We start from the raw sequence: 18865 nt of genomic DNA on the forward strand, positions 1-18865 counted from the left end.
CATTTCTCGTTTCCTCCTGGGTATATACTTCTGTCGCGCGGTCGTCATGAATTTTGCTTAATCTGTCTCTCGAGATCCAGCAGCTTTTCCACCATCTTTCCTCGCATGAACTCGGTCAATCCCAATCTACACTATTGTCAGTCCACAATCACTCGGCCGTTCCTCATGCTAATTGATACTCACATTCCCTCCCTTGTCACAATGCGATATGTCCCGCTATTCTGCCACGCTCCATCACCTCCATTCAACCTCCCATGTGCATCCACCTCTACACTCCCGAATATGTCCTCAGGCCAGGCAATGCGCCCATAGTCTGGCGGATTCCTCAAATCGCTAACATGTATCCACCCTCCATGTCCCCCTCCTCCCATGCCACCCTGGTGATTTGCGCCGCCTGCACCATCGTTGGGCCGCGAAAGATTGGAGCCACCGGGCGACGCGTAAACAGCTGCTTGCGACTGAACGTACGGATCCTGGGCCGCATGCGCCGCGAACACCGAGTATAGTATAGGCAGAAACTGGGGGTTTTCGGTAAAATTGCGGGGTGTGGGCGGCAGAGCAGTGCAAGTGCCAATTGCGAGTTGAGGTGTTGGGGGTTCCGTGGGTAGAAGTGATAGCAATTGTTTGCTTGGATCAAATGGATCCTTGTGAACATACTATATTCTGCTTTAGTATCTAGATCATGTAAAAAAAATTGAACAAGCATTACAATGTGCGGGTTCTCCGCTAATGTCGAAGCGGGTCGGGCGCCTCGAAGCCGCAGTGTTCGCGATGCAGGAACAACACGGCGCGACGAGCGCACAAATGTGTTGGCGAGCATTTGGTATAGTACTGGGCACATTGTGGTATGCAACAAGATGAAGCTTGGAGGGGAAGCTTTGCACGTCAACACAGTAAAGCTCGGGTTGGGAGTTTGAGAATCACGAAAAGATGGGATGAGTAACCATGACGAAGTGCATCTCGGAAGTCCGATCGCTTGGGGACTAGTAGCGGCAGATCATATGCTAAGTTACTAGTGCTCTTTCTGCACTCTATTTCACATCGCTTGCACTCGCTCCATCCAAGACATACATAGTCAACGAATCATGCACCCGTCTCCATACTGTTACTAGGACCCCGCGATGTTGCTGTAATAGGGTGCCAGTTCTCCACCTTCATCGTACCACCATTATACGCGGCCGTCCCCGCAGTTCGCACTCTTAAACCCGGTGTAGTCCATGCACAATCCCCGAAAACCCCATTCTGCGCTGCGACTTCACTTACAGGAATGCCGAGCGTAGGCGTATATTCGTCCTGGTAGATGGTCTCACTAGCGCCGCAGCCCCAATATCCGCAGTACTCGGATGCGCGCACGGTAGCAAGGTCTGCGATGGAGAAACCGGGAGACCCGTGGAAGGTACAGTATCGGCGTTGACCGGAGCCCGCGCATACACGTGATATGGTCACGATATCGGCCTCGCGCTGTGCAACTGTCAGAAGCGAGGCGGTTGTTGATGGCGCGAAAATGTCCGTCTTAGTGGCAGTGTTTGTGTTCCCGATCAGCGAGGCCCGGCCTGTGAGTGTCTGGAGGATTGCGTTGCGTAGCAGATAGTACACGCTTGGACTAGTCATGGTTATGCCAGAAACTACGGCAGTTCTAGCTTGGCCAGACGTAGTAGTAGCGTTTGTGCTATTGGTGTCGCAAAATGCCGGCCCTGAGGGAATTGCAGTAGTAGGCCAGTAGAACGCTTCCCATGTTCCTCCTTCAAGATAGCAGGGGGGCTGTGACGGTACGGTTCCATCGTTGAGAACTGTGCATCCAGGTCCTGCAATCGATCCTGTGATGGAGGGATTCTGCGACAGGAACGATGTACGCCATTTATATGCGTCCTTTAGCCTAGTACACAATGCACCGTAGTCACTAGCGACGGTACAGGTTGGAGAGGGCAATTTATCGAGTTCTGTGGACCATGGTGGCGTATAGTATGTAGCCTCACCAGTAATCGTGAAGGTGTATGTCTGGGTAACAGTCTGGCATTTTGTTGAGCTTGTAGACGCACGAGGGAATCCATCGCACAACGTCGTTAGAGACGGTAAAGCGGTAGTTTTGCAGTCGAATCGCTCATTGAGATATGTAGAGTACGAATAAGACGTGGTTGACCAATCATTCCAGGTGTAGTTCTCGCTGCTCAAAAGCTGGGTATAGAGAAACCAAGAGGCTGAGGTATAGCTGGCCTGGGCATCCCAGCAACTAATTACACTCGCTGGAATATCGGAGAAGTCGGGTGGCAGAGCGGGAGTGTTTGCAGGCGGTATCGGTGGGTGCGTGGGAGCAGGAGCGACGACAGTATTCGAGGGTGCATTTGAGCTCGATGTAGGACTTGGAATGGACTCTATGTGGGATAAGTCATGGTTGCAACCTCAACATAACACATATCGTGGAGATCTTCTTACGCGCCAGTCCCTGAACTTGTAGATATGTAGCAATGATACAGCAAACCTGCAGCACCGTGGAAGACATGTTTGCTTGCTTCGATACCAAGAAGTATCATGTTCGCATCCAACGTCTGTTTATATGTCACTCAAAAAATATACGTTCCCCGCATGAAAGCAATCGCATATTAGCATCACGAGTCAAGCTGAGTATGCGCTTGCTCTACCAACATGACTAGCCAATCAAAGACTGAGCACCACCTTCCAATACGATGCTAGCAATTTGTGGGTTTCTATTTCGGTCGTTGCGTATGCAATGTCAGCACGTTGCATATATTGCGGGATGAACCGCCAAGCGGCTGGAATCAGCCCTAAGAAAATTAGCAAAACGAATGAGAATGGTAACTGCATGGCATTTTACATGTATGTAAACAGTTTCAGTTTTTTCCGTTGGGGGTAAAGCCAATATTCATACCTACTGTGAAGTGAACAGATGTGTTTTTTAGACAGGGTCGTGTTTGTGCATGAGAAATGCGCTCATAAGTGAGCTCTAGGAAATATTTGGTGCACTTTTAGGTAGTAGTCTGTTTTGATCTTCAGCAAGTTTCCAATGTATTACAAGGAAAGGCTAGCACAGAAGTTGGAACCCTGGTCCCAGCCGGTGGTTAATAATCTGGCAAACATGGGTTTTCCCAATACAGTGAGTTTCCTCATCGTGTATCGTACGTCAGGTGAGAGTCATGCCACTTCGTGAGGAGTCTTTCGTAGCACAAGTGTACGTAAAACCGAAAGTATTTGCAGCAGACTTGATCTACTCATAAAGTGTATACATAGCTCGATATATATGCTTGTCAATACTACAGGAGATGGAGTAAGAATATCGTGTTAGTTCATGCGCTGATGTGTTTAGCAAAAACAAGAACATAAATTAAGGCGTCTGGGCTCTATATTTACGTGCTAGAGCTGGGGCAGAGATAGAATTGGCGTACAAGTATGGCGTGGCGTGCAATACGAAATACAAATAGTTGAGCGACCCATATTTCGTCGTCTTCAATAACTAGCTACATGTCTGTTAAGGGAGCTCTATATTTTCTTGGATACTTAAAAGTTTTGAAAACCCCATACCATATATGTGATCGAACATTCTTGTAGAAAAACAAATGCAATATATGTGAATATTATGAGAAAAGATCAAGCTTTGCAACGGGTTGAGGATGCAGACAGCTGAGTTGATGAAATGTTGAATTTAACAGAGCATTGAAGACTCGGCTACATTTCCATAAAAGACATTTCCATAGATTCGTAGTGTAGAATAGGTAGAGTCTATCTGGTCGCTAAAGACATTGGTGTCAAGACTCAAAAAAAAGAGCTCTTAGTCTACGACATGACGCAACATCTCAATGACGGACCCACTCACCGTTGTCCATAAGATTAGGATGCTTGTCATCAGAATTTTGGGCAGCATATTCCCGTCTAGAATGTGACAGAGGACAGCGGTTCAAACAATACCTGTGCTCAGGGCGCCTAATCAATCAACCTTGCGCCAGCGACGAAACGGCAGCAGGAGGCTAACTATGACAGCTCGAGTCGCTCGCATGATACACCCGCAACCAGTGCATCATCATCCCATCTTCTGTATCGTGGAACTGATTCCATGGGTACTACCGCTGCTAGCAGGCTGATATGCCGGGCCGCATGGCGCATATGCAGCAGGTCAAGGTGTAAGGATAGCTGATCTTATCTTAACAGCTAAATATTAGACACAATACACATCCTACAAGCGAGATGTTGCATTTGAAGTGTCGGATTGTTGCAAAGTGACCTAGTTGACCATGGATAAACTGGGTATGTCTGACATGGCTTGAGTACCCGGATGGTGTGGATTTGCATTGTTTAACCTATTAGATGGCTCATTAGTGGGCTACTGCTTACGCTGCCATGTTATCCACAACCCTCCTCTTCGCCCTTGACAACACAATCGTCGCCAACATCAAACCAGCCGTCATCAACGATTTCGGGCACCTCGAGCTACTCTCATGGATCGGCACTGGCTTCGCCCTTGGAACCATGTTCATCCTGCTCTGGGGTAAGATCTATGGTGTCTTCAACATCAAGTGGGTATACATCTTCAACATTGTCCTGTTTGAAGCCGGCATCGCGCTTTGCGGTGTTACTCCAAATATGACAGCGCTGATCATCGGCCGTGTTGTTGCTGGAATCGGGGGTTCAGGCATGTATTCAGGTACGCTGACGTACGTGTCTATTCTTTCTAATGAGCAGGAAAAGCCGGCGTAGCTAAGATATATTACCCCAAATTTCAGCCCAAGACCTTGGCATGATCCTATTTCTTGCTATCAGTGGTAGCCTTTTCCACAACGTAGCCGTCGACAAATTCGGCAAAGCTCTTCCAGATTTCTCGGAAAAGGAGATTGGAAACCTTATCGCGGAATCAAGCAGCAAGGCTTCCCAAGCGTTATCTGGAACGGAAAAGACTCTGATGACTCCAGAGATTGCCAGTGCCATGACCACTATATGGGCCTTCTTCCTTGCAGCTGCTGCATTGAGCGTCCTGTGCTCTTTACCACTATTGGTGAGTGATGTCCATAATTCCTGCTTTTCATCTATGCAGTCTCGGTTTGCTGATACGTAAGTTGGAAAGTCAAGCTCGATCGTGGGGAAAGAATGGCAGCTGTCACTGTAGCGTAGGGGTATTCTATGTATGTATTATTGAAAGATGGGTAGTTATCGGAAGCAAGCTTGGCGGAATTCCTTAGTGGCGACTTTCTTTCTGAAATTGTTGTCATATTCTCATAGTATGCATTTCCATATCTGAATACTTGGCGATAAATGATGTGCTAAGCTGTTCATCTGAAATCGTGATCTTTATACTCAACCACGGTGGCGTATGGTATTCATAAATGTAGTTTCGATAGCGTTCATTATCCGAGATCATAGAGGTTCTTGATATAGGTAACACATGCTCTGTCTATTCAATGCCGACCCAGCTAATGAAGACAGTAGTGAAGATGTCTCTCAGCGCCACATACGGACAGCGAGGTCCGAAGCACAAGCGGAGAGGCACACACTCGCACTCGCACTCGGAGGGATGAGCGGGGTGGGTCTAAAACAGCCAATGAGGAGCGAGCGGCCGTTCCTGTCCGTCCCCACATGTGTACGAAGGCGGCCTAGGCACCCACTCCCGTTATGCTCCAACATCCCACTCCTTCACTTGTTCCAACAATAGCACTTGGTAAAGCAAGGCCATATGAAGAATCAGGAATCTCAGCCATGGTTCTCATGCCAACAGTCAGTCATCCATCGCAAACGACAGGATATAGCGACTACAACTACTGCTACTACTTGAAACTATCAATTTTGAACGGGTATCGATTACGCCCTAGAGGGTGGAATTTATAATTTAACCTCTATAGCCTTTTGAAACAAAAATCCAACCTTATAGTCGTTGCGCTTTCCCCCCGCAGTTTGAACAAAACCCTGAATGCACAGGATTAGAATTTCCACAGGGGCAATTCCATCCCTGTCCGATGGCCCCACCCGTCCCAGCCGTTGCTTGTCCATCAACCCGCTGACCAGATGCTACATAAATGTTTTTGATGTTTTCGTCTAACCATCGCGGATTTGGTTGTGTTTGTTGAGGTTGCGGCGAAGGCGTCACTTGCTGTCTCGGTGGAACAGAGTCGGCTAAGTGTCCTCCGTTCTGAGGGGCTGGAGAGAAAGTACCAGAATTCCCCGCGCCTTGGTTGTTCCAATTCTCGCTAAAAGTGGACGGCTGTCCTTGCATCTGTCCTTGTGGAGGAATTTTGTATTGCGGCTGCTGCGGGTTGAACCCTTGGTTGTGGTTAGGGTTCTGGTAGTATTGCTGCTGTTGTTGTGGCTGCTGGTAACCCGGCTGTGGGTAAGCTCCTGGTTGCTGCCCAAAAAACGACTTCTCGAAGCTCTGCTGAGGTGAATGTCCATGTGGATAGCTTGGCTGGCTCTGTGAAGCAAGCAAGAATGCGTTCTTCTTATCCAACCCTGTACCGCCCATGTTCTGGGTCCTCACCACGCGGTCGTTTTCATCAATCCAGATAGCTCGTAACTTCCCCTCCTTCGCCCTCCGTGCAGAATTGGCGCCATGCAAATCGTGCATATACTTCGTAAATTCAAGGTACGCATTTCTCACAACCTCGAAATGCTCAACTCTCAGATTTACAACCGTATCCGGATTCTCCGTATCTTGCAGACCTCTATTTTGGGCCTCGAATTCCGCCAGAGCCACTGCTGTCTGGCATGCGTTGCGGATCTGGCGACCGTTCCAGCGTGCATCTGGGTACGTGGCGAAGTATTTGGCTGCGAAGGCGGCGATATTCTCTCTATCAATCTTAATGACGCGGTTTTTGGTATCGAATCGGGCCTGAATCATTTCCATGTTGATTTTAAATACCTGAACGGTCTTGTCTATATTGAGTTCAGGGTAGTAGAGACTGACATGGATACGCGAGGTGAAGGCTTCGTCAAAGTCGCCGACGCGGTTGGTTGTCAGAAAGAGGATACCTGAGTAATATTCCATGAGGCGTAGGAAGACTTTCATAAGAGTAAGCAAATGAAGAAGTTGAGACGCGCACAAAGGTTGGTGACTGACCAGCAACGAGTCCGTTTCGCTTGAAGTCTTCTTTTGTCCTCTCTGCTAAGAAGACATCGGCCTCATCGAGGAGAAGAATACAATCCCACTTATTAGCAAGCGAAAAGTTCATCTCCAAGGCGGTTTCGACTTCTGTTGCGGTTGTTCCAAGGTCGCCTGAGGTTGCCAATGATTGTTAGTTACTGTTCGATGAATGAGTCCAGAGCTGGAGCATATTGTCACGTACCGCATGTGATCTGAAATAACGGCTTTTGGAACAATTCTGCGACCCCTTCTGTTACGCAATGTTGGCCATTGAAAGTTTCAACCAATATAAGTGGACGGGTAGTACAAACCAGCAGTGGAAGTCTTCCCTACTCCAGGGGCGCCATGCAAAAGTAAGATCAGACCTTTTCCTACAGTAGAAATCAGTCTATGACCAGTCCGTACTTCTAGAGACGATGGGCAACTTTACCTTTTCCTTTTACGAGATCGAACTCCTCTCTTTGACCTGTAATAGATTTCTTATCCCGAAAGTGTTGGGCAATGAGTGATACAACCATGGAGCGATGCCCCTTTTCGAGTACGAGACGATTAAAGACTAGTGAAGGCTCGTGTTCCTTCCTTTGTTGGTGCGAAGTGCCCTTCCCCGCTGTAGCGGCCGTCATAGGCGGTGCTTCCGGCGGATGAACTTCGGTCAGATGCGACAGGTCCAGTTTAGCTGGATGGAATTGTCAGTATGTACTGTTGATGCGTTCTGGATAGACTGGAGATGCTTGCTCACCCCATTTTCGACTCCGCAGAACGAAGCCGAATACACGATACGACATGATGACGAGTTCGTCTTCGGAACATGTTGCGTTGCCCTCGGGGCCCGTCTGCAGTTCCTTTAGCGGACGAGGCATGATAGTAATCGGTGGCTGTTCGTCTAGGCTGATTGAATTAGGCAGCAGGCTATTGATATACTCGGACCTCTGCTTTTGATCAACATATTGGTCGTCGTGCACATAGTCATTCTGACAGCAGTCACCCCTGCAAGAGCCAGGGACAATATCGATGCTTTCTTCGGCTTCGACACTACCAATTAGGGTGATGAGCTCCGGCTTCCACACGCTTTGCCCCTGATTTCTCAATACCGTATGATCGTCTCTCATGGTGAATGCTGTTTCGAAATCGATAACAACTGGACTCTCTACTTCGTCTTTCACTTCCAGCGTTGGTCCAGCATAGTACATATCTTAACGCGAGGTCATAAGGTCAGTATATGTCCAAATAACTAAAATAAAGTTGTTTTAGCCAGAAGGGAGAGATCGCAGAGGTCTCCCATAGTGGCTTATAGGTGTAGGAGGGCAATGGGGTTTGTAAGAGCGGGGTCACCTACGCTTAACTCCAACGACGTCAAGAAACTTAGTGCCTCGAAGTATGAGTTTCTGCCGGTACCTTTCCTGAGCAGGGTAATGCTCTAGCTCTTTCCACTCCGCATCGCTGTACTCGGACCGTCTGACAGGGTGGAAACGAAGAGGATATATCTCTAAGGAAGTGACCTCCCTTTCGCCGTCAAATCGTTTGAAGTCGAAAAATTTCTCTACAGGACCTATATTTTTCCCATCAAAATCTATGTATACGCAGTTGACACTGAAGGCTGCCTTCTTCCGGTCCTTATCCTCTCGACTATCTGGAGGATTCCACCACTTCTGCCAGGAAGGGACGATGCGGTGCTTTTCACTGGTAACGCTGATGACTTTGTAAGCCTGCTTTCCGTCGCTACTTATTACCTCGACGCCAGGACGAAACAGGTACCAGAGGTCGGAGAAGAAAACTTTTCGACATAGAGGTCCGTTGAGGTAGTCTCGTTTTGCTCCAACGCTGGAATCTAGGAATTGAAGGAGACATTTCAAATGCTCTAGTGCTGTCGATGACTTTGTTAGGTCGTTTCCTTCGCTTTCGTTCTCTTCCCGTTCGCCTTCGCCGTCTGATTCTTCGGTTTGGTCAGCTAGAGGCTCAACAACTCTCAAAGTGCTTTCTGCGTGTCCTCTGGCTGTGACTACCAGTGCTGAGGGGTCGGTGGATACTTCAGATTTACTCTCAGTAACCATGTCATTGGTAAGCTGCCCCTTTACCGGAGCAATCTCAACACTCCGTTCTGCGTTGATGACTGAGGCCTCGGTATATGTAGAATTCCGCTGGCTGGTGGACGTCCTTCTTAGCTTCTTCTCTAGCGCCGTACACCAGTCTCGCAGTGCGTGTTCTCGATAGGCGAGCGCCTTGTAGGGCCTGATGAATACAGCGGCCTCCCTTTCCGAGTCAGCCAGCGATCTCCCTTCCGATCCAAGAATTTCAACAAAGATCCTTAAAAGAGCATCAGAGTGTATCCTGATTCTCTCTGGAAGTGGTGTTTTGCCGGGTTCCTTGGGATCAAATGACTTCTGGCCGGTGGATTTGGCCATATCCCTGGTTGATCGACGTCCAGAGTAGCCAAACCAGAACTGGTTTGCCCCCACATCATCGTCAATGACAGGTTCACCAATGAGGATGTCGACAACATTTGCATCCTGCTCTCTGATACGCGCTAGATGCTTGAACTGATACCACTCCAGAGGGTTGAGCCTGGGTGCGGCAGAACCAGTGAGAACCTGCACTGTACCATCCGTCTTCTGATTCTCGTCAAGCACGCTATTCATATCAGGTACCATTATACGACGCTCTCGCCGCTTCTGCTCCTTGGCACTCTTGATTTCGGCTTGTTTTTTCAGTTGCAGCTCTTCAGCCAAGAATAGGCGCTCCAACTCCCATTCGAAATACTTGCGTACTCTGTCTCGGCGGTTGCCCCAGTCGATGTTCATGTCGTAATCGTCCTTACAATCTTTTCCATCCTCCTCTGGATGAGCCGTACCCTTGGGGCCGCAATCGTGGTCAGAATCAAAGACATCTGGCCGCTTGTACGAATTTTCTGCGTCAATTCGCATGGAAAACACATCCCAATGTTGTGCACCAAAATCCAGATCACGTGCGGATGCGAATGCGGATGACCACTTTCCTGGCCCTATGTTAAGCTCCCACTCTTTCCGATGCTTATACAAGCAGGCTTCCATTCGCTTGTATTTTTCCATATCAGCCATGACTTTGGGATCGGTTCCTGCTGTCTCAGATCCTGCAAGGCAGGGTTTGGCCTGACGCGCCTCGAGCTCCGCGATCTTCTTTTTCAGATCGTTGAGCTCATCGAAAAGCCCAATGCCCACTGATGGTGTAGGCCTTTCGCCCTCATCATCTACAGCTGCTGCATGAGGCTTGCCAATGTAGTCAGTTGCTGGCTTTGTGCTCTCATCCGGATTCAAAGTATTGTTGGTAACGTCGGCCATGTCCTAGCCTTAAATAGGAATCTCTCGAAACAAGTGGACGGATCGCGGCTGCTGCAAGTGCGCTGCAATGACGGGGCACCAAGACCACAGCTGAGTAAAGACAAGAGGAGTGATCTTAGAAGGGACTAGCACCCTGAACAGACTAGTTGCGCGGTAATATCTCAAGCTGAGAAGGCATTGACAATGGATGGTGTGAGGAAAAAGCGCATGTCGCACCTTTCAAATCAAGAATGCAGGAGGAGGTTTAAATCCTTAAGACCAGCATGAACACTGATGAGCCCCGCTCGCTCAGCTGTGGGGGCCGGAAATGCTTGCGTAAATCTAGATGCACCTCTACCCAATTCTATGCTGTTGTGCGACAAGAATTCTCAGCCTTGTCACACAGGAGCGACCGGAGATGGCAGTTGCTAACGAGAAGAATATGCCATACAAACCATCTGAGCAACCAAGCAAGATTTTCGCAAGTCTGTTACGAAGTGACGTGACCTGAACCCGGCTGTGCAGCTGAGCGGTTGCCTTAACCATCGACAGTCCTACAAAGCCTCTTCTCCTTGGAACAGAGCCATCATGGCAAAACTGCCAATACCAGCACTTACGAAACAAGCGCCGACCATTGATTTCATTGATGGGCGACTCTCCAAATACCATCCGGTATTTTCTTCTCGATCTGTGAAGTACGATCAGATGTCGAGGCATTATGTGCCGGCTTCCCAGGCTTTGGTGGCCAATACCAACAACAGCCTCGCGACACCGCCAGCATCGAACGCGCCGCCAGGCAGCAACGGTTTACCGCAAAGGCCAGAATGGACAGATACGAATGCTATGAAGTTCTGGAATGAGGTCTTTCCAGATGCTATGATAAGATTCAAGTCCACGAAAGAGCCTAAGGGCCGATCGAAAACCGTGTACCACATCAGAGACAAACCCAACTGGGATACTATCTATGAAACGCTTGAATTGGCGCGCTCGGAATACCAGAGGAGCGGGGGCCCAGTGGGCTGGATTCGAAAGGTACGAAGAAAGGTCGCCGATAACATCACTCCTGGAGCCGAAGCGACAAAAATTGCTTCAAAACTTGTTCCTCAGGATCCAATCGCGACTCCGGTTGTAGGCGCCGTAGAAGTAGTACTTGACGCTGTCAAGACAGCTGCAACTGTGCGAAACCAGGTCCTTGCAGGCTTCGATGGGGTCGTTCCAATCTTTTCTGACGTAGAGGTATTCCTCAGCACGTTCCAAGGCGATGTGAACATTCGGAACGCATCCATTGATTTAATTGCCGCGACTCTAGAGGCTGTGGAACGAGCCATAGGCTTCTTCATCAGCAACGAGTTCTTCCGAGGCGGGAAAGCCCTTCTCAGTGGTGGGGATTATGAGGAGAGCTTACTCGAGAGCCTCACCATGATCCAGACGAAGGCCAGGGATCTCATTCAACAAGCGCTGAAATCGCATATTTTCCAATTTCACATGTATTCTCAAGAGACGAGAAGGGTTCTTGAGCAGCTTACCAACAAGGTCGACATCTTGGTCACCGGAAACAACAAGATAGAGCAGCTACTGAGAGACCATCTGCAGCAGAAAGATCGCGAGCTGGAAGTTGCCCGACAGGAAAACATTTATCTTAAGGTCGAGAATGGGATACTGCGCTCTACATCGCCAATACAGCAAAGTATGTGGGCTCCTCCGCCGCAGTCAGCCCAAGCACCGGCCCTGGGTTGGTACATCAGCCAAGACACACTCCGGAATATGATCGATACTTTTGACCTCGACTTCGCTGACATCGCTTTCGTCATGGATAAGAAAGAGCAGCTTTCTGGAAAAGATAAAGCAAGAGCTGAGCAAATCATCCACACACAGCTCTTCCAGAACTGGATTGTATCTGCCTCGTCGTCGAAGCTTTTGGTTCACTGGGACTTGCACCGACCGAAGAAGATTGCTGAAGTCTCGCCACTATCTGTTTTCTGCATGACTCTGGTGCAGTCTCTACGGACTAAAGACCGATTCATGTCCGCACTGTGGTTCTGTGGACGCCATGTTGACGAGAGCGACCCTGGAGCTCGTACTGGTGGGCGTGCTATGCTTTTGAGTCTAATCGACCAGTTGTTAAGGCAATTTGAATTCGACACTAGACCCTTACACAATCACATTGATCTTGTGAGCCTTCAAGAGGGTGGTCTTGAAGTGCTTATCAAGCTACTCCACTCGCTGGTGCGACAATTACCACCCCAGACAACGCTGTTCATCATTGTCGATGGCGCAGTTTTATTCGAAAGGGATCAGTTCGAAGCTGAGGCATTGAGGGTGTTTGCCAGCTTGATTATCCTCGTTGCTGATACCAGTGTGATGGCTTCCATCAAGGTGTTGTTTACCAGCACACCCGGCACGCACATCGTACGAGGGGCTTTTGAGCCAGAGGATCTGATCCTGAGTGTAGATAATTTGCCACGGCCGGCAATAGGGAGCGAGGAACGCATGGTAAGAGAGCTTAAGGGCGAGCTTGGAGACGATGGGGACGGTGATGAGTGGAGCTGAAATAGAGACCTTGAAGTTTTAAATTAAGAGATTTAACTAGTCTACATTTAACGCTTAGGTTTATAGTAAGTTTTCAAAAAAAAAATTAAGTTTTTATAGTTCTGAATTCCACCCTTTGGGGCGTAATCATCACCCGTAGCCAAGTCTGGGTACTGAACTCGGGAACGGCCCAGATGCAGCAACTTTGTACCGCGCGCGGTGAGTCGTTCCCCCAACCACGCCTAGCGCCACCCCCACTAGCCGTGCAAATTGTTTGCCTCGACGAATAGCATAATGCGCTCGTAGGTAGAGGTTAAGCCGAACGGCATCGGCTTAAGTAAGTTTGGGTAGGTGCATTACATATTCAATTGCTTTTTTTTCTTGTCCTTTCGACTCTGTCTTTCTTTTCTCCCTACTGCTGCTGTCCTTTTTTTTGCGAAAATGGCCGCCGAGGATGATGTGGACGGGGTAACACGTGGGGAAAATGCTACAAATGTACAGGCATCTAAGCAGGCGGAATTGCATCGCGATGTCGAAGTCGGTGCCGGGGCAATTGACCTCGATGCAATCGAGAGGGTATATGCGTAAGTATCTTTTTTTTTCTTCTTCTTACAAATACCATACAAGCTACATGTAACGCATACTTATCTCAAATTTAGCAAGCTTGATCGCAGGATACTCCCAGCGTTCTGGGTTCTCTACTTCATGTGCTCGGCGATTCGCTCAAATATTGGACTTGCTCAGACCATGAACCTGGCAGAGGGTCATGACCTCGGATCTGTGCTCGACATCACGCCTAAACAGGTCTCTACGGGTCTGGCGCTATTCTACGTCTGCTATGTTATTTTCGATTTGCCTTCGAATCTCATCATGTCGAGGGTCAGCCCCCACGCTTGGATGAGCCGCATCGTCACTTGTGTTGGTATCATTGGCATGTGCTTGACTGCTATGAATGCTGCATGGAACCTTTAGTAAGCGTCCATTTGGTACTGGCGGACTGTCTCGTCGCTGACTACGTGCAGTCTACTTAGGTTGTTGCTTGGAATTGTCATTGCAGGCATGTGGCCAGGCATGTCGTACTACCTGACTCTGTTCTACCCTCCGTCCCGAACTGGAAAGCGGATTGGACGTTATTTCACAGCTTCCCAGATGTCTGCAGCTGTTGTAGGCTTGGTCTCGGCTGGGTTCCAAAAGATGGATGGTCTCGGCGGGCTTGTTGGGTTTCAGTGGATGTTCCTCCTCTATGGCATCGTTGGGTTCATTGTCGGCGTGTCTCTACTGTGGTGGCTTCCAGACAGGCCACTGCCTCCTGGTCAAGTCCGCCAGCGAACAGGGTGGATGAAGTGGCTTCCTCAAAGCAAACCGGCTCTGGAAGGCGAAGACGCGCGTGTTCACTACGAGGATCTCACACGTGTCTACAGTCGTAAGCTGTGGAACATGAAAGACCTGTGGAACGTCATCATCGACTGGAGGATCTACCCATTGGTCGCCATGTACTTTGGTGTGGTTGGTGTCGGCAACGGAACGCAGGCATATGCGACTGTCATCATCCGGGGCATCAACCCAAGCCTGACGAGCATCCAGCTCAGTCTGCTTTCCGCACCCATCTGGATTGTGAGTAGATTGCAGTCTTGGCAAGAAAAGTGAGCTGACCCGTGTACGTATAGATGGACCTGATTGCTATCTTACTGGTTACCCCAATCTCGGATCGCTTCCACCATCACCGGCCTGCATTCTTCAGCGCTGCAGTTCTCGTCCAGATCACCGGACTACTGGTGGCAACGTTTGCAAAAGGGTGGTCGCGATATGGCGGGGTTCTGCTCATTGGGTTTGGGCTTGGGCCGACCGTGCCCATCTGCATGGCATGGTCCAACGAGATCTTCCAGCCGCGGCATGGAGAGGTGGGAGTGGCTGCAGCCAGCGCCCTGGTGTCTGGACTGGGTAACCTAGGCAGCATCTTGACGACCTACGCGCTGTATTCGGGATGGCCTGCAGATGCCCAGGCGGGGCCACACAAGTATCGCAAGAGCAACCTGGTCATGATTGGCATCTTGTGTGGCAGCATTGTCAGCGCAGGTAGCATGGTGGTGTTGCTGAGGGTGTTTGGCAGCGCCAAGGGTAAGCAGGTGAGCAGCGCAAGCTCGACAAGCGAAGGAGAGGCGGCGTATGTGGACGGTGCGGCGCGACGTGAAGCGCAGCAGCGGGGCCTGGGACGCCTGTTCTGCTTCAAGTGAGGCCGTGGAGCCGGCATTCCATGTCTAATAGTTATGCAAGTCAACATGCTGGAGCTGACAGCATGGTACGCTAGAGGCTAGAGGCAAGCACACAATGCCATGCGGCCTGTTCGCGACGCGAAAGTGAGGAATGCCGTCTTAGTACATATCTTGTATGTATGTACCGCATCGGGGTGGCAGGTGAATGAATGGCCGACGGACAGGCTCGGTAAAGCGTTGAGTGATGGGCGTTTCGACCATGTCTGTTCTGAGCATCGTCATTCTGCGCCCCAGCCCACTTCCCCATACTTTGTTGCTCTTGTTCTGTCCCTTTGTATTTCCTTTTCTTCTCCACCTCGTCTCCTCTCTGGCTGCATCCCAGATCCCGATCCCGATCCTGACCCTGATCCTGATCCTGATCCTAATCCTGCCCGGTGCCCACCATCCCAGGTAATCTGCACTCCGCACCATCCCCACTACCTCATCGACGACGACGACCGGGTGCTGCACACGTGCGTTTGGGGAAAAAGCCGCACAATCAGTAGTTAGATACAGACGTCTTCACCCTTCACCAACCCTACATGGTCATGTTTGTCGCAGCGTCGGGTCGGTAGCAGCAAGCGCACATCACCAGAACATCCGCTCGGCCCTGACGTAAGTTGCTTGACTCTGCCCGCTCTCTTACTGCACTGCGCGCAATACTGCAACTCGAGCCTTGTACCTGTGCGTCTGCACACTCCCACGCGCCGCCAGCAAGCTCTCGTCCTCTTCATCTCTCTGCCTCTCTCAACGGACGCGCTCCCTCTTCGCATGCTTCCGCCCTGCGTCGGCACACCTGCTAACCGGATGTTACCTGTATAGTTAGTCCCCGCAGACGCAAACCGCCCTCCAGCCCTACGTATCCCCGCAAAAGCCTCTGGCCAACGCTTCCAAGCACGACCGGCGCCACCATACCACCCGCCATACAATGTCGGCCGCAATCGATAATGAGGACCTGGAGGAGCTCTCCATCTCCATGCCCGCACAGCGGCGGGGCGCCGCCCAAACCAGCACAACAAAGGCCCAGGACCCCGCCCCGCCGCCGCCTACTGCGCTCGGAACTGCGGTGCACGAAACCAAGAGCAAGGACACAAAGGCGAACCAGCGTCTCGGCCAGTATACCATTGTCCGCACCCTGGGCGAGGGCTCCTTCGGCAAGGTCAAGCTGGCCACCCACCAGGTCAGCGGCCAAAAAGTCGCCCTCAAGATCATCAACCGCAAGAGGCTCGTCACCAGAGATATGGCAGGCAGGATCGAGCGTGAGATTCAGTATCTGCAGCTGCTGCGCCATCCGCATATCATCAAGCTGTACGTCGTTTGCCTGTAGCCGCGCTTGCCTCATTTTCCATGCATGCTCACTTTTGCTCCCCTAGCTATACCGTCATAACAACGCCGACCGAGATCATCATGGTCCTCGAATACGCGGGCGGTGAATTGTTCGACTACATTGTCAACCACGGTAAACTGCAAGAGGCACAGGCCCGAAAGTTCTTCCAGCAGATTGTATGCGCCGTCGAATACTGCCACCGACACAAGATTGTCCACCGAGATTTGAAGCCCGAGAACCTCCTTCTCGACCACGATAGCAATGTAAAAATTGCCGACTTTGGTCTGAGCAACATCATGACGGACGGCAACTTTCTCAAGACAAGTTGTGGTAGCCCCAACTATGCTGCGCCCGAGGTCATCTCCGGCAAATTGTACGCTGGTCCCGAAGTCGACGTCTGGAGCTGTGGTGTCATACTATATGTCTTGTTGGTCGGCCGACTACCCTTTGACGACGAATACATCCCGACCCTCTTTAAGAAAATTGCCGCCGGCCAGTACAGCACACCCAGCTATCTCTCACCAGGCGCCACCTCTCTGATCAGAAAAATGCTCATGGTCAACCCCGTACACCGCATCACCATTCCCGAGCTTCGACAAGATCCCTGGTTTACGACAGACCTGCCAGCATACCTCGAACCGCCCGCACAAGAGTTCTTTGACAGCGGCGCTGATCCCAACAAGGCCATCGATCCCAAAGCTCTTGCGCCATTGGCCGACGCCCCTCGTGTGCAGGCGCTGCATGAAAACGTAGTGACGAAGCTTGGAAAGACAATGGGTTATGCGAAGCATGACGTGCAAGACGCCTTGGCACGCGATGAGCCGAGTGCCATTAAAGATGCTTACCTCATTGTCCGAGAGAATGAGATGATGCGGGAGAATCGTAAGCATGACTGCTCGTATAGTATGGTCTATAGCTGACTTTTTATTATAGCTTTGTTAACCAACCAGGATGGTATTCCGGTGTGGAATCACCAATCGCCGCCTGCGCACGACAATTATATGGAAAAGTTTAGACCACAATCACTGAATGCTGTATCCCGTCCGCAATTCATTCCCCCAGCGCCTTCGGATCATGAAAGGGCACGCCAAGGATCCAATGCTAGTAGTCAGCTTGCAAGCATTCGCAGCCCGGTCAGCACCATAGCAATTCTCCCGAGTAGTCTTACAGAATACCACAAGGCTTATATGAAGGGCCATCCAAGGCCCACCAACAAGATTTCGGAAAGCGAGGCTCTCCCACCGACACCCGAACAGACGGAGGAACAACGACAAATATCGGCTCGAAGACTAAAACCAAATTTCCGTACAATGCCAGAAGCAGGTAGAACAAAGCCGGAGCCGATGACTAGCCTGCCCACCAAGAAGCCACGCGCAACCAAGTGGCAATTCGGTATTCGATCAAGAAACCAGCCTGCAGAGGCTATGCTTGCTATATTCAAGGCATTAAAGGCCATGGGCGCCGACTGGGAAGTACCAAAAATACGCAGAGCCGGTGGTCGTAGCGGGTCTCGCAGCCGGAGCACCTCTCAAGCCCCAGAAGAGCGCAAATCTAAATCCAGGAATCACTCACAAGACTCTATCTCGTCACATTCATCAGACGAAGGCCAGGGCTCGCGGAAGGGCTCGCCACGTCGCGAGCCGCTCAGTGTGCGCAACAATGGTACAAGCGAACAAGAAGCAAGAGGTAGACAGAAGAAGCACTATAACCATACAAATGACTGGGGCTACCACGTGCCCGAAGATCCCTGGGTTATCCATGCACGCTTCTTAAAAGAGGGCATGTTCCCGCCGGGCGTTGCGCATCCCTCCTCGACGCACTCTTCACGCGTCGATCTCGCCAACGATACTTCTAGCGCACGAAGACGGAGCTCGACTAATACCAGCACATCGAGCGTCGGCCACGGTGTCGAAGGCATGACCGCGTCAGAGCGCGCAGGGTCGGTTAGTGAGGACCATGGGAACCCTGATGAAGCAGTATACATCTACATGTCCATCCAACTGTACAGCATCGACCGCGACTTTTTTGTCGTCGACTTCAAATGCGCAGGCTACGAGCGCCTTGTCACAAATCTTGTGCGTGAGATCAAGGCATCCATTCCGCTTTCGGGCTCGCACCAACCCCCACCGCATCACCAGGACGCCTGGGATGACGAGCAGGGTGTGTGGCGCCGACTGGACGAAAACGAGCCGCTTCCCGAAGACTTGGCCAAGAAGCTGAATGAAGGGGGGACCGAGATTCTTCGAGAAAGGACGGAGCTTGTGGGTGCGGGACGTCAGGAAGGCGAGAAGATTGTGACGAGTCCATTTCCCTTTCTCGACGTTGCTAGCACTCTTATCTTACAATTGAGCGGAGAGTAATTGTTTGCTTATGTGCGATCGAGAAA

At 50.5% G+C, this 18865-nt stretch overlaps 7 protein-coding genes across 7 annotated transcripts; 4 read left to right on the plus strand and 3 right to left on the minus strand.

Annotated features, from left to right (window-relative positions):
* Positions 1-44: 44 nt before the first annotated feature.
* COCSADRAFT_156339 (uncharacterized protein) lies at positions 45-841 on the minus strand (the record flags this gene model as incomplete). Its single annotated transcript, XM_007697134.1, has 3 exons — positions 45-126; positions 184-656; positions 710-841. 3 exons carry the CDS (start codon positions 839-841, stop codon positions 45-47), a joined length of 687 nt encoding a protein of 228 aa, XP_007695324.1.
* A 117-nt stretch (positions 842-958) lies between these two features.
* Positions 959-2544, minus strand: COCSADRAFT_32842 (uncharacterized protein). Its single transcript, XM_007696200.1, has 2 exons — positions 2434-2544; positions 959-2372 (listed from the first exon to the last, which is right to left on the minus strand). Exons 1-2 carry the CDS (start codon positions 2498-2500, stop codon positions 1084-1086), a joined length of 1356 nt encoding a protein of 451 aa, XP_007694390.1. The 5' UTR covers positions 2501-2544; the 3' UTR covers positions 959-1083.
* A 1551-nt stretch (positions 2545-4095) lies between these two features.
* Positions 4096-5186, plus strand: COCSADRAFT_342396 (uncharacterized protein; the record flags this gene model as incomplete). The annotated part of the gene is made up of 5 exons (XM_007697135.1): positions 4096-4131; positions 4330-4654; positions 4734-5002; positions 5042-5058; positions 5147-5186. The coding sequence occupies 5 exons, from the start codon at positions 4096-4098 to the stop codon at positions 5184-5186; spliced, it is 687 nt and encodes a 228-aa protein (XP_007695325.1).
* A 507-nt stretch (positions 5187-5693) lies between these two features.
* On the minus strand, positions 5694-10433 carry COCSADRAFT_177807 (uncharacterized protein). Its single transcript, XM_007697136.1, has 7 exons — positions 8415-10433; positions 7818-8270; positions 7509-7754; positions 7390-7449; positions 7281-7328; positions 7055-7210; positions 5694-6996 (listed from the first exon to the last, which is right to left on the minus strand). The coding sequence occupies exons 1-7, from the start codon at positions 10390-10392 to the stop codon at positions 5867-5869; spliced, it is 4071 nt and encodes a 1356-aa protein (XP_007695326.1). The 5' UTR covers positions 10393-10433; the 3' UTR covers positions 5694-5866.
* A 541-nt stretch (positions 10434-10974) lies between these two features.
* COCSADRAFT_69449 (uncharacterized protein) lies at positions 10975-12894 on the plus strand (the record flags this gene model as incomplete). Its single annotated transcript, XM_007696578.1, has 1 exon — positions 10975-12894. A coding segment is annotated over one exon (1920 nt), but the record flags the coding sequence as incomplete, so codon positions are not given.
* A 447-nt stretch (positions 12895-13341) lies between these two features.
* On the plus strand, positions 13342-15134 carry COCSADRAFT_78808 (uncharacterized protein; the record flags this gene model as incomplete). The annotated part of the gene is made up of 4 exons (XM_007697137.1): positions 13342-13484; positions 13560-13871; positions 13923-14514; positions 14568-15134. The coding sequence occupies 4 exons, from the start codon at positions 13342-13344 to the stop codon at positions 15132-15134; spliced, it is 1614 nt and encodes a 537-aa protein (XP_007695327.1).
* Positions 15135-16080: 946 nt separating this feature from the next.
* Positions 16081-18839, plus strand: COCSADRAFT_77410 (uncharacterized protein; the record flags this gene model as incomplete). The annotated part of the gene is made up of 3 exons (XM_007697138.1): positions 16081-16460; positions 16526-17361; positions 17413-18839. 3 exons carry the CDS (start codon positions 16081-16083, stop codon positions 18837-18839), a joined length of 2643 nt encoding a protein of 880 aa, XP_007695328.1.
* Positions 18840-18865: the final 26 nt, after the last annotated feature.

This window comes from Bipolaris sorokiniana (assembly GCF_000338995.1).
Source record: "Bipolaris sorokiniana ND90Pr unplaced genomic scaffold COCSAscaffold_1, whole genome shotgun sequence".
NCBI lineage: Eukaryota > Fungi > Ascomycota > Dothideomycetes > Pleosporales > Pleosporaceae > Bipolaris > Bipolaris sorokiniana.

What these genes read in the sequence shown, in the direction of transcription:
- COCSADRAFT_177807 (XM_007697136.1), bottom strand. Translation starts at nt 10,392, where the DNA reads ATGGCCGACGTTACCAACAATACTTTGAATCCGGATGAGAGCACAAAG. An exon ending in TGACGTCGTTGGAGTTAAGC is followed by an intron (nt 8,271 to 8,414) that starts GTAGGTGACCCC and finishes CCTCGCGTTAAG; the next exon opens with ATATGTACTATGCTGGACCA. An exon ending in CGATCTCGTAAAAGGAAAAG is followed by an intron (nt 7,450 to 7,508) that starts GTAAAGTTGCCC and finishes TTTCTACTGTAG; the next exon opens with GAAAAGGTCTGATCTTACTT.
- COCSADRAFT_32842 (XM_007696200.1), bottom strand. Translation starts at nt 2,500, where the DNA reads ATGTCTTCCACGGTGCTGCAGGTTTGCTGTATCATTGCTACATATCTA. An exon ending in ACAAGTTCAGGGACTGGCGC is followed by an intron (nt 2,373 to 2,433) that starts GTAAGAAGATCT and finishes TATCCCACATAG; the next exon opens with AGTCCATTCCAAGTCCTACA.